General features: G+C 32.3%; 1 protein-coding gene across 5 annotated transcripts in view; it reads left to right on the forward strand.

The window, feature by feature from the left end:
- DGKB (diacylglycerol kinase beta) overlaps positions 1–14,418 on the forward strand; it is a 709,227-nt gene that overhangs the window by 393,803 nt on the left and 301,006 nt on the right. For all 5 annotated transcript variants that reach the window (XM_059396759.1, XM_059396762.1, XM_059396761.1 and 2 more), the window contains one exon: positions 2,706–2,770. In XM_059396759.1, coding sequence (XP_059252742.1) covers positions 2,706–2,770 — 65 coding nt within the window. The remainder of the gene's footprint in view (positions 1–2,705; positions 2,771–14,418) is intronic.

A 14,418-nucleotide genomic window follows, 5' to 3' on the forward strand; every position in this document is an offset into this window, starting at 1 on the left:
TTACTATATTTTGCTTTCAGTAAAATTCTGATGTGAATATAAAATATATGAACGCCTCAGCTATAGAAAATAATCTAAAAAATCTCACCAAAATACTATAATGGAGTATCAGTTACCTCTTTAAAAGATATGGAAGCTGTGGCTTAAAGTAAATAAGTAATTGGCTCAAAGTTACAAGTCTTGGAAGTAAAAGTCTGTCTGAATTTAAAGTTTGTCCATTCTAGGGTATGGAAGTAATGTTGATTAGTTTTTGTTCCTTGAGGATGTGACATATAGAGACAGAAAGGGCAAAATTTATGTAAAAACCTGACACTATTTTATCTTTTTCTTATTTGGTCTCCTGTTAGAGTCCTAAGTATCTCTGAAATATGGATGCTGGATAAGTTTACAGTATTTGGCAGTTCTCTTGAGCCTTTTGGGGTTATGCCAAAGGGACAGAGTCCCATGGGAATTTGGTCTGAATTCTCATCCAAATGAACACCTGCTGTCATTGTGTCTTGTCAGTCCTGTAGTCAGCAATGCCAACTCTCTCTTTGCAGTGAAACCCATTCAACACATGGAAAAGGCATGCCAGTGTTCCTCACTAGTTTTTGTTTATCCCCCCTTTACCACACGATCCATTGCCCAGCTATCTTGGAGATAGAGCTAACATTCAGTTTCTCCTTGGCTATTTGGTCTATTTGGTGTTCTGTATTTCTAGGAGTTTACTCAGTTATAGTCCCATCTAAATGGTCTTCTTCAGATACCCTCTTTTCTTCTCCTTTCCCTTTTCTCTTTCTTCTTTACCCCTCTCTGTCCTTATTATGTTGCTTTCAAAAGGAAGAGAACTGTTATTGAAAAATACATGCTTATGAAGCAAATTATACTACACAATCTATTTTTAAAAGTCTTCAGTTCTTTACGTTAGCAGGAACATATAATTCAAGCAGAAGTAAATCCAATGATAGTCTCCCTATGGATAACCAATATTGATCATCCATTCTTAGGACTTGAATCATATTCCTTTGCTTTTTGTTCAACTGGTCTGCTGGATGTATGCATTTAATTATAAGGTATTACAAATTGATTTGGAACCAGATCAGGGATAAAGTCAAAATAAATGGTTTTAAAACATTAATGATCAAGGCACATAATATATCACAAATAGCCCAGCTCACATATTTATTTATAATTTCATACCACTATAAAACAACATGCTAAGATAGCTATATGTATTACTTATTAATGAGAATTTAAAAAAAAAAAAAAAAGGAAGAAATTCCGTGACTGGATTTGAGAGCTATTGAACCAATAATGTGAAACCATCTTGACATTCCTACTTCTTAGCAAACCAGGAAGTTGGCCATCTATATATAACAAAGATATCTTAGAACATCAACCATACAGGGATTTTTTGGTAGCTTTTTAATAAGTATTTCTATGTACACCAGTCTATATCTTTCTGTTCATTTCTCTTGTGGATTAATTCAATTCCCTCATATTTTTATAGAGGACAAAATGTACAGAAAAAATTACATTGCTAGTACAGCTTTCTCTTGTGGGGAAAGGCAACTCAGTCTGCTATCTGCAGTGGGCATTGGTCCCTCTCTTGTTGTGCCTCGTGCTTTGTTATGCATGAGTAAGCACATTAGCCTTTTCATTTCATTCATTAGACTTTTAATCCTTGATTAGTGTTTTCGAGATTCTCTCAAATACACAACTTCTTTATTTCCTTTGTGTTTGTTTTCTTTCTTTTTTTTTTTTCCTTCTGCACTATGAAACAAAATTAACAGTTAATCTCAACAATAGCCTTATTTCTATTGAGACCACTGGTAAATATATTAGTTTCTCATTGACATGATTAATCATGTGTAGATGAAAAATGAGAAAATATCTTCTAGTTTGGACTATAACAGTGGCAATTGTTTCAAAGTCAGCAAGGATGGTGTCTGTTTTAAAAGCTTGAATCACAATCTCACAATCACCAATCTCACATGATCAGTGTGATTTTGTCTCATAAAAACTCATGAGTGGATTTCTTAAAAGAAAGAAATCCATTAGGGTTCAGAACTGGTACTTTGGGAGTCTCGGAGGCTAGTTATTCATCACCAATTCTCCAGAAAATTTTTTTTTCTCTTTGTTGCTTTCTTTTTTCCATTAAGCAAGATAAGATAGATCAGAAAGTTGCTTGTGGAGTGAACAATTAATAATTGGACATTCAGGACACTCTTAGAAAACTTTGAAGTCCTGTATTATGCTTAACTTCATTATATATGCAACCTCACACTATCTTTTTACTCATAATTAATCTCACAGGACTAGAAACTCCTCCACCTGATTACTTCTCCACTTAGGCCATCCTTCCAGCTATGTGTAATAATATTTTCAATACTTTTTAATATTTATGTTCATAGACACTGTCTTAAACATACTTTGATCTTGAGGTCAAAACCAGGTAGTAAAGGAGATATATAAATTAAATAGAAGTCAGTTCCTAGAAGCCAGTATGACAAGTAACCAGCAGTGAAATTACATAAATCATACTTGCACTGAATTTGTGTAGATAATTCATTTTTGCCTAATTTCAGAATATCTTCTGGGCAATAATACTGTTAAGAAAGAGTTCATTTAAAAATAATTAATTAATTTTTGTCTCTTAATCTTTATTTCCACAAGGTAGTAGGATCATAAACTGCCTCATTTTTCTTTTCTATTTCTCTCCTTAGGATGCTTCCATTGCACACAGATTCCACATCATGAGAGAAAAACACCCAGAAAAATTCAACAGTAGGTAAGGTAACAAATGATAAAATTATAATTGTGGTTTGTGTTGATTAATTATGTTATGAATAGGATCACTATATGGTATAAAGTATTTTACTTAAAAGGCTGGATAACATTGGGTGTGTGTGTAAGTCTTGGGACAAAAGTGTAAATGAATTTAATTTTTCCTCTTTGGTTTTAATGAGACTACAGTGAGGAATGCAATGGTCATCTCTAGTCCATTCTCCTGTGTGGAAAAGAAGAATTTTGAGTGTCCAAGGTGAAATGATAAGATATATGGGAAGTGTCTACATAGTTAAGGATATGAGGGGTGAACATCCTAAATCCCAAAGGAAAACATGGATCTGTGATTTGATAGTGCTGAGTTCCTGTGTATTTCAAAGGTGTCAGGTAGGGCCTGGCATCTTTGTACTGTCTGTCCAGTATAGGCCTCAACCAAAGGGAAAATAAACCAGAGAATTATCAATGCTAACAGAAACTAATTTTAAAGATTTATTCTTTGAAGAAAAGAGCATTACAACAGAATTAGTTTTGCTACTATAGTAATACACATTTTTCCCTTCCAAATGTAGATGTTGACTTTTTTGGATATTCAGGGACAATAGGGAAAGCTTTGGTTTTGTATCTTCCCATTTCTAGACAGAAATCCTACTATCTCCCCTCCATCCCCCAGAAAAATGGGACAGAAGTGAATCATCTTTGCTTCAGTTATACCTACTTCTACTGTGCTCATTTCACAACATTACAAAATCACAATCTGCCTTTCTATGCAGATACTTGATTTATATATTAATGTTCAAAGCCCAAGGCTCTGTAGCCCTGTATGTGGCAAGTTTAACAACCCTCAAAATCATAATTTGTGCCATTATGTTTTGCCTTTCCTCTTATAGTTGAGCCAGGTACAATTCTGGTTTAAAGAAAATGGAAGAAGTATACATATGAGTCTGTACATGTACACATCATATCTTTAGAAGAATTAACAAAAATCTTTTTACTCTGGGTTCCTCCTGGAAAAGGGAACTAAATGGTTGGGGTGGAGACTAAATTTTTACTGTATATTTTTGTGTGTGTGAATTTTACGCCATTTGTATTATAAAATTTAGTGGAGAGCTCATTAAAGTTTCTTACCTGTAAGTTTCATTTTATATAGAATAGACACTTTAATTTTACAAGATTTAATTTTATTTCATGAAATATATGAAAATAAATTGATCTAACAACGAGCTCATAATCACCTTATAGTAAATTTCAGCACATATTGATAGACCTTGAATGTCCTGGAAAAGAACATAACTGTTAATGCACATAAAACCATATTATAAAATCTAGACTGTGCTTGCTCAGGTGTCATCCCATGAAGCATTCCTGTGTTGATATTCATATTAACATATGAAGCAATATGAAGCATTTCAAGTAAAAAAATAATTGTTTGAGAATGAGGTATGCAGTGTCCCCCATCTAGGAGTTTCACAATTTTAAAAGCCCATTAAAGACTTTAAGGGGGGAAAAAAAGCTTTAATGGGGAAAAAAAAGTTTGATAATGTTTAAGGCATTTTTGTTCCAAACTTAGCAGAGAGAGAGAGAGAGAGAGGAACAGAAGAGATGGTGGTGAGGAAAGAAAGGAGAATTCAAAATATAGAGAAAGTATAGCAATGTATTCATGTGATAATCACATTGACATACTGTATATAAGAATGCCAGTATTTATGATCCTCTCTCAAGTGTCCGAGGTAATAAAACTTCTGTTATTCATATATATCTACGTAATTTTTTATTATTGATTGCAGTACTAATTTATGACATTCCTTGCTGCCCAATATGTGGTTAAATTCTATGTACAGCAGATTGTTTGTACACATCCCAAAGTACTTAAAAGGTGTAAAACTACATCCTTTTGAAGCTTATTTGTAAATTTGAGGGATGAATAAACCTTGTATAGTTTAAAGAGAATATTTCATTTGGAACAGTGCTAGTACAGAAAACATCTTTTAGATTGGCATACTTCACATGTTTCTCTTGTGAGTTCAGAGGATGCCGGGTGTATAGTAGAAGCTCAATGTATTTTCTGTTTTTAGCTAACAGTTCTAAAATTGCATATATAACCAGGTCAATTAGGCATATACATTTCAGCCTGTACTTTTGCAGATTGTCTTCACTCAGAATTACAAGCATTTAGATAATACCCTAAACTATAATGCAACATATTCAGAATATGAAAATTTTCTAATACATTTTTATGAGGAATATTGTGCACAAACAATTTCATACTTAAAAGGGCAGATTTTCGGATATCAACTCTTTCATATTTTGAGGGATTTGCAAATGGATTTTTTTAAATACTCCTAATAATGGTGTTTCAGATTAGATCTCTTGTCACAATAAATCATATGCCATTAATATTATCCTCTAGCATGCTCACCTTGAAATTCATTTATATTTTAAAGAACCTGATGTTTCTAACATTATCTTAAGGAAATTAATTACCAAAATATATAGTTCTCTCTATGCTTCTTCTGACAGAAATTGAAAGAACTGGGAAAGATAATGATTTTTCCGGTGCTTAGGAGAGAGTGCTAGTTGAGAGGTTTATATCGTATTCTTTTCCAAATTTTTATGTTAATCTAAGTTAACTATTGAAAGGAAGTATGCTGTTTAACTTTCTAAACTTTGAGATATTCTTCAGACTGAAATCTTTCTCATTATTTTAGACTCAAACAATCCTTAAACTATTTATGCTATTATTTAGAACCCTTTATTACATGATACCAGTATTTAAAACACTAACTTGTCTATTACTATTAACTATCACATTTGTGCTCTTGTAATTAACATATATTGCTGGTTCTCCTGGTCTACTGAGAGTAGAGCATTGTAAGTTCTTCCTTTAAAACAATGATATTAAACATTGTATATTGGCACACTGAAATATGCATCCATTAAAATGATCATTATAAGAATTCTGAAAAAAAATCAAACTGCTTAACTCCATGAGTGAAATCTTGTAACACTGATAAGGACTTACAAGTAATATGCAAAATGGAACTAGTTATAGAAACAGTATTGGTGATGTTACAAAGAGTTATTAATATTGTAGTTATAGCTTGTTTTCAAAGAACTAATTCAAGTTTCTAATAAAAAATAAACCACACTTGATACAGTTTGCTAACAAACACTGATGGCCCACAATATTCCACAAAGATACTATTTCACAAAGTCCACAAGTAAGTGTTTATTTAATAAGTATCTGGTCTCAAACCTCCTGAATGAGACAAAGATCGTTTTCTTAGCCTTTTTTTCAGAGGAATATACTTCATTGCTGTTCTACTTTCTGCTTTTTATGAGGAAATCTACAACTAGAAAACTGAAATTGGTGTGTGAATTTAAGTAAAACAGTTTAACTCACCGTCTGTGTAGCAATATCAGATGTGTCGGAGGGCCTTACCCTTCACCTATGTGAAGGAAGAAAGAAAACAGACAAATTGGTATACCAGACTTATACTTCATCACTATATTAATAAAACCTAATATAAAAGAGAAACTAAGGTCTCCAAATTATGCAAGAAATTAAGGGCAGACATGAATTTAGAAAATTTGCCTTTGCCTTTAAAATCACATTCATTCTGTAGAGTGATTCTGTCTTCTTTTTTTTTCACCCCCCTTAACAGTAGACTTGGGGAGATCTTAGAGTGAGACTCTTTCTGGTACTTTAGTATCTACACATGGCATGGAACATAATGAGCTCTTTGTAGGTATTTGCTAAATGTATTTACTAAATTATTTATTAGTGAGTAGTATATTGGTCTTTTAAATACCTAAGTACTTTTATAGTTTACCCTTTTTATAGTGCCAAAGCTGTAATAGAAAAAATAAAGTTGAAATATACCTAGATGGGTCTTCATTCTAAGTAAGTATTCTTTTAGGTACTAATAATATTGCCTTTTTAGTTTCTCACTATGGTATTCATGTACTTCATTTCCAAAGACCCCAGAAATACCAATAAACAAGTGAAAATCCTCCTGTTTAAATCTCTGAGCATTTTGAGTGTCTTGCTAATGAATAATACAAACTTTGTAGATTGTTTAGGACTTGTTATCTTCAACTTTATAGGTCAAAAATATGTAATCACCAGTCAATTATTAATATTTTTTGGTAATAGTAAACTGAAGACAGTATAAAAAAATCACTCCCTCTTTTTCTCTCTGTAGTAATTTTGTAAGTTGTGTATCATATGATATTAAGCCAAAGATAATAAAACAAATTTTGCATAAATGATAAGAAAAGATATTTTATGGGAGCAAATATTTTTATTGGTCAGAATAACTCATAAAATATCCTTATTGATCTTGACATGCCAATTTTATACCTGTATTTACCTTAAACTGTGTATATGTATATATGTTCTTAACTTAGAAATTGGATTTTTCCATATATTCTGTACTATATTATATGTGGTATATTATAATTTCCAAGTTAATAGAGAAATAAAACTTACAATTTTTTTTTTAACTTTCCATCTTGTTGTAGGGGCAAAGCAGACAGACAAGAATAATGAAATAAAATTGTTGATTATTATCTAGACAGAAAAGTTCCAGCTAAAATTTAAGAATAAAATGTGGGGTTAAGAATAAAATAATATTTCAGTAGTGATAGAAAAATTCTGTATCATAACCAGATATTTCTATTTATTATCTAAAGAGCAATGAGAAGTTGTTTTTCTGAATTCAGTAAAATAAATTTTTCAGACTTTAAGAGGAATGCTCAAATTATGTCATATCATGACATCTTCATATATATCAAATATTCCTCATATACTATAAATATTTTAAATGTGTGTTTAATAAAAGCAATTTAAAATTATCTTTCAATAAATTTTATGATATAATGTCTTAACATACATATCTTACTTATCTTTTTAAGTCAATTACAATATGGCAAATAAAACAAGATCTTCTGTTTTATCTCTGAATGTTTTTAGTACATATATTTATAGACTCTCATTTGTAGGAATACATCTTTTCTTACACTTTGAAATTATAAAATTTTACATAATAACTTTTATTGGTATTTTTAAAAATCTGTATAATAATTTATTTTTAAATTAAAGACATATTCACTCTCCATTAAGAGCAATGTAAGTGAAGACAGAATGGAGTCTGCATTGTCTTTAAGGCATTTGACCTCACTTTTGCAACCATCAGTAAAGACAGCTTCATTATTGTATAGTGAAGCATTTTATTTATTTAACAATTTCCATAATTCCACTTTATGTAAAGGGTACCATCTTTTATATACTAGGGAAATAGTACTACTGATATTAAAAATCAAACATTTTTATTAGTAGTATCCTGAATAAAATCTATATTTATTAGAAAAGTTAGTGTTGTACAGGGACCTTTTGGACAAAATTATATTCTTGTGAGAATTCTGTATCCTAAATCATTTTTTATGTTTTCATTTTATGTATACCTAACCAGTTTTTGTCTTTTCAGAAAAATTTTTCATTCTCTTAGAATGACTACTCAATTATATCTTTTAGATAACATTCCTTGACATTTTTTGTGTCAGCATTATTACTAAATCAGTGTTTCTACATGACTAAACTATGATCTATATATAAGCCATTTAGTGCATAGATAAATAGGTGGATTGGTAATATACAGACTTACATAGATGTATGCATATATATCTGTGATGCATAGATTTATATATATGTGTACCTATATATTTTCAAATTATGTAAATTTTTCATAACTATATGTATTCTTATCATACATATATTTATCATATAAGGCTTTTAAAATAATTTACTAGTAGTTGTGCTATCCTCTTCATATATTTTCATTTGTATGTTGAAACACATTTAGATATTTCATCTGAGCAGGTAGCAATATGAATGGTTATATGAGTCAGAGTTGTGTGCATACTGATACAGGACATTCAATCCACCTGAATCTTCCTGCAGTATTTCCTGGTTTTGTTAAATCAGAATACTCACTTTTGTTTCCAGGCTGTTCAAAATCATGTGTGTAAGATAGTTCTTTGGAATGGAGTGAGAACTTGAGGATAAATAAGCAATCCAATGACTTTTCTTCCTTCCTTTTTTGCCTCTCTCTGATCTCTCCAAAGTTCTTATTTCTGCTTTCATTTTCTGTCTCTTTTTTTGCTTTACTCTTGCCACTACAGTGGAGTAACACAACTATCAGTGAAGATCCTGAAGTTTGGATAAAATAGTGCTCATCTGCTATTGATTTGGCTGATTATTTCTTTTGCAGACACGTATTAGAGGAGCTCTTTTTATACGATGGACATCTAGCTAGACACTGAATTTTCCTATCTGTGAGGCAAATGAGGAAAATGAATTTGGGGTTACATAGAAACCATAGTGATAGGTTGTGCAGAAAAATATAGACAGGAAGAAAAGGTTACATTGTATTAATACAGAGGAGAGGATATTTCCTGGGGCTCCCAAGTTGGTGACCATTTAGCTCTAAATGATGTATATTGAAGTAGGGGCCGCTATATGTTCTCTGATTTAGCTGAGGAAGGAACAACATTTATTTCTAGTTTCTGTTTGCCAGATACTTACATTTTATTAGTATCATTTTCATGCAAATATTCTAAAAATTTTCTTGTTTGATTTTGCCTTTCTTTTCCTGGGATTTGTGTTTTTGCTTTACATGTGTTTTGCATGTGTTTTATGCAAAAGTTTCATATACACACGTTCACATACACACACACACACACACAAGCACATAGTCACTTCCTAGGATACCAAATTAAGAAAAGAGATTTGTGAACTAACAGTAGTTAATTCAGGGATGTCTACAAAATCACAACTGAATAATCCAAGATACAGTGAATTTTCCTGTAAGAAAGAGTACCAAACAGTAAGAAAGGAGTTTAGGGAAAATATTTCTACCCATTATTACAGATTCGATGCCTACATGGAAACTTTTGGGAAATATTTGTGAAATTAAAACATAAGATGACATTATATACACATACATATGTATATTTGTGTATAAATTTTATTTTTGGATTTACATGTGTATATAACTATACATATGTATGTATATAACTATACATATGTAAATTTCAATTAGTGTATAGTAAGTAAATGATCAATTTTTAGGCAAAAAGAAAAGATAAGCTTAACCAGCAGTTAAAGCTGATGTTTCTGGGAACCTTATCCCTAGTTTACAAAGTGCTTTTGTATTAAAAAACGCTAAAGATCCCATTTCCTTTGCATCCAGGCTCACTCTCTTTTCAGATTGGTCTGTGGAACTATAACAAGAACCAGTTGTGCTCTGGGGACTGAGGGGATCCACTGAACTAATGAGACAAGGGACAGCTGACTTTGGGGAATGAGCATTGACCGATGTCAATGACAGAAATTTTTCTTTGGACATTCATAGATATTTGGAATTGAATATCATTCAATTATTCTGTTCTTTAGTATAGATACAGCTAGTTCCATATAAATTAGTTAATTTGATATTAAGTTTAAATATCTAATTTATAATATCCATATGCTTTAGAACTCAGTTACCAATAATATAATAAAAGTGTTTTTTTGGTTGTTATAGAATAAACTCTCTTGATTCTTGGTAGAAATAATCCCTGGGAACAATTTTGAGAACCCTTTTTATAGGACATATTAAGTATACAGTAAGTCTATCTTGAACTCTTTCCAAAGAGCTTAATCACCTCATTATAAGGTAATTTTACCTAGAATAATCCTCTAGCATGGCTAATTGGAACTAATTTGGTGTTCTCTATTGCCTTTTGTTCTACCTGAGCATTAGTTACTGATGTCTTTCTTTTGGGAATACATATTCTTATACAGATATGTTCAGCATTATTTTCTGACTGAGCATAATTAATCCTAATATATTAATCTCAAATGGCTAATTTACTTTAAAAGAAAGAATAAGAAGAGTTCCCTGATGTAAATTTTTTTGAAGAGAAAAATAATATTCTCACTTAGGCAACCTTTTGAAGTTTGTATATTCTGTTTTATATTTCTACATGACTGGTATTTTCACCAAGTAGAGAATCTTACGTAAGCAATATATATATATATATATATATATATATATAAAAATATGTATATGTATGTGTGTGTATATATATATATATATACACATACAAGTCTTAAAATATGAAGAATTTATTTCCTCAGTGGGTAAGATTTCTGGAGAGGATTAGAAAGTGTAAGTACAACATCTTGATTTATTATGATTTTTAATTGTAATTTCTCTGTATTTTCTCTTTTCTCATCTTTGCTTCTAGCAAGAAAAATACCAGAAACTCTTTATAGCTTTATTGTATTTTTTTAAAATTTTATTTTTAAAACAATTTTTTAAAAGATTTTTATTTATTTATTATCTGACAGAGAGAAAGACAGCAAGAGAGAGAACATAAGCAAGGGGAGTGGGAGAGAGAGAAGCAGGCTTCCTGCTGAGAAGTGAGCCCAATGAAGGGCTTGATCCAAGGACCCTGGGATCATGACCTGAGCCTAAGGCAGACACTTAACCACTGAGCCACCCAGGTGGCCCTAAGATTTTATTTGGCAGCATTTATAAGGGGCCAAACATATGCTGAGAATTGTCAAGGTATCCCTGTTTCATAACAAACTATTTGCCAACATATAACTAGGGTTCACTATTGTTTACCCATTAAGATTGTTCCTGTGTCGTCTATACCCTCACTAATGGCTTTTTAAGGCTTCCTCATTGTCTACCTGTCCCTTCTAGATTCTGTTCATCCTTCAGTTCTGAAGCAAATATTGTGGCAACATTTTACTTCCACAGATCAAAAATCTCTTCTGTTTTCTCTGGCTACATAACAAACTACTTGAAAGCTTGGCAATGTAAAATAGCGGTTTTATGTGTGTAGCTTCCATGGGTCAGCAATTTGAATAGGGCAAAACAGGGATGATGTATCTCTTTCATCATCTCCAGGTCCTCAGTTGGGCAGACAGGATTGGAAGTGATTGAATTGGCTGGTGGCATGGTTACTCTCCAGTCTGGTTGCTGATGCTGGTTGTTGGTTGAGATTTACCTGGAGCATTGTGTTGGTCAGTGTCCTTTCCTTCCTCTGTCTTTTGTTCCATCCAAGCCATAACAGTTTAGATGATGCCCGTCCACACTGGGAAGAATCATCTACTTTGCTGAGTCCACCAATGTAATGCTAATCTCATCCAGAAACTTACAAACACACACACACACACACACACACACACACACACACACTATGTTTAATCTGGACACCCTGTGGTCAGTCAAATTATCACGTAATATTAACTATCAGAGCACCTGCAGTTGACTTCTTTATGTGGCCTGGGCTTTCTCAGTGTGATAGCTTAGTATGGCCATACCTGTGAATGGCAAGCTCAGGCCTCCACAAGTGAGTGTCTTAAGAGAACAGAAGGAAGTTATATGCCCCTTTTTCACTTAGCTTTGGAAGTCTTAGAGTTTCACGTTTACTGTACATTTACTGACATACTTTCATGATCACGAAACTTACCGGACTGTTTGGCATTGAATATTAATATTGCATATATTTCCTTACCCCATTCCTCTCCATCCTTACAGTACCCATTTCTAGCATCCCCCCATTCTTTTCAGGCCTTCTTGATTTACTCTTAGAAGTGACCCTAACTTCTATTTCAATAAGAAAAAAATTAAAAACACCCCATAGTAAGTGATGAACTTAACTCCCAATACCAGAGCAACAATGCATCTGCATCCACATTCATCCTTCCCTCAACCTTTGAACACGGCATGTAAGCCAGCTATCTCTTAGTCTAGGGCCAGTGCGCCTTGTGACCTATGTCCTCTCTGTCCCACAGCCACCTTTTGTTTCCCTCAAACTTGGAGCAGACTTTAACCCTCTCTCCTACATCTTTCCTGTCCAGCCACTCCCAAGTTCTTTTCTAACAGCTTCCAAACAAGCTATGCCTAGTTTCTCTTCATTGTTAACAAACAAACAAACAAAAAAGTCTCCTGATCTTGCTTTTCTTCAGCTTACCTCATGTCTTTTATCATCTTCACAACCAGACTCTGAATAAATTATCACTACTGTCCTGTTGTTCATTCATTCCATTTTGAAAACCATTCCAATCGGATTCTCTTTATGTGTAAGTGAAAACTGTTCTTACACACACACACATACACACACACACACACATACAGAGTTTTATATATATGTTTTATTGGCCTCTACAGAAATTGAATTTGAATTTGTCATTTACTCTCATCCTAAAACTTCTGCTTTGGGCCATAAAATACGCTGTTTTAACTGCTTTGAATCAGCTTGAATTTATTTATGACTTCCTTCTGTCTAATCAATCCATAATTGTTCTGGGTCCTCAGAATTCTGAGATAACATTCTTCTTTAGTTTATCTTCTCTTCTCAAATCTCTTCAAATGTAAAGATTGATCTTTTTAAAATGCTTTCTTTTCTTGAACCAACTAATTGCTCAAATCCTTACTAGGTCCTGGACTTTCTGGTTCCTGGCCAGACTTTGGGCCTTCTCTCTGAATTTTGTCTTTGCCTTTTGTTATAGCCTTTTATGTCAGCGATTGCTCTTCAATAGACTGAAGATACCTGCTTCCATGCTGCTTCCTAAGGATAGTGCTCCCTTTTTCCTCCATCTAGATCAGTCTCCCAAACCACCCTGCACTTCCTTTTTGTAGAATTTGTAGAGGACTAATATTTTGAAATATTACTTGGTATATTGTTTTAAATTCCTTCATGTATTTTGCTTTAACTATCTGGCCCAAACTATGCTTTTCCCAAACTATGCTTTTAATGCATTTACCACTTCATGATTGGGTTAAGAAGAAAGAGATTACCGTTCCACAGTGATTGCATTTCAAGATACTTGAAATTCATGTCAGGGAGCAAAGTTTGAAAATAGTTTTGGAAATTTCATAATTCTGACTTATAAATATCAAAAGTAGAGGTCTGAAGGACTCAAAGTATGAGATGTGTGTTAAAATCATGATTCTGATATAGAGATCTTGAAGCGATTTGAAACAATAAGAAAGCTTTATTTAAAAATGTGTGTATTTTTTATGGCACTTCCAATGTTTTTGGCAATATATAGTTAACTAGTAAGTACTTAGGAAATTACTATTGAAACTCGTTATACACGGGAAATTATGATAGTGGAACTGGGCCAAGCAAATATTACAAAAAAAGGGAGATTTTACTAATTGCTATTTCTGATATTGTTTCTAACTGTTAGAATTTTTCATATTTATTTTTAAAAATCTAATTATGCTTTTGTCAGACTTTCAACTTTTCAGAATACTCGACTTCATTTTTTTTAATGTAGGCTTCATTACAATACTAAGTAAGCCTAACAAATCTGTAGAATTATTAATGCAGAATAACGTTTATTTTGTTTACATAGACACATTACATGGCTTTTATTAAAGTTATTGGAATGAAGTCAGATGTTTGTTTTGTTTTAGCAAATTTTTTTGCAATTTGATGTTTAGTATTTTTAAACTATTTTTTTTCTTATTGTGGGAAAACATATATAACACATTTCACTTTATTTTTATGTGTACATTTCAGCGGCATTAAGTACATTCATATTGTTGTGCAACCGTTACCACTGTCCATCTCCAAACGTTTTTACCT

This window comes from Mustela nigripes, chromosome 4 (genome assembly GCF_022355385.1).
Source record: "Mustela nigripes isolate SB6536 chromosome 4, MUSNIG.SB6536, whole genome shotgun sequence".
Lineage (NCBI taxonomy): Eukaryota > Metazoa > Chordata > Mammalia > Carnivora > Mustelidae > Mustela > Mustela nigripes.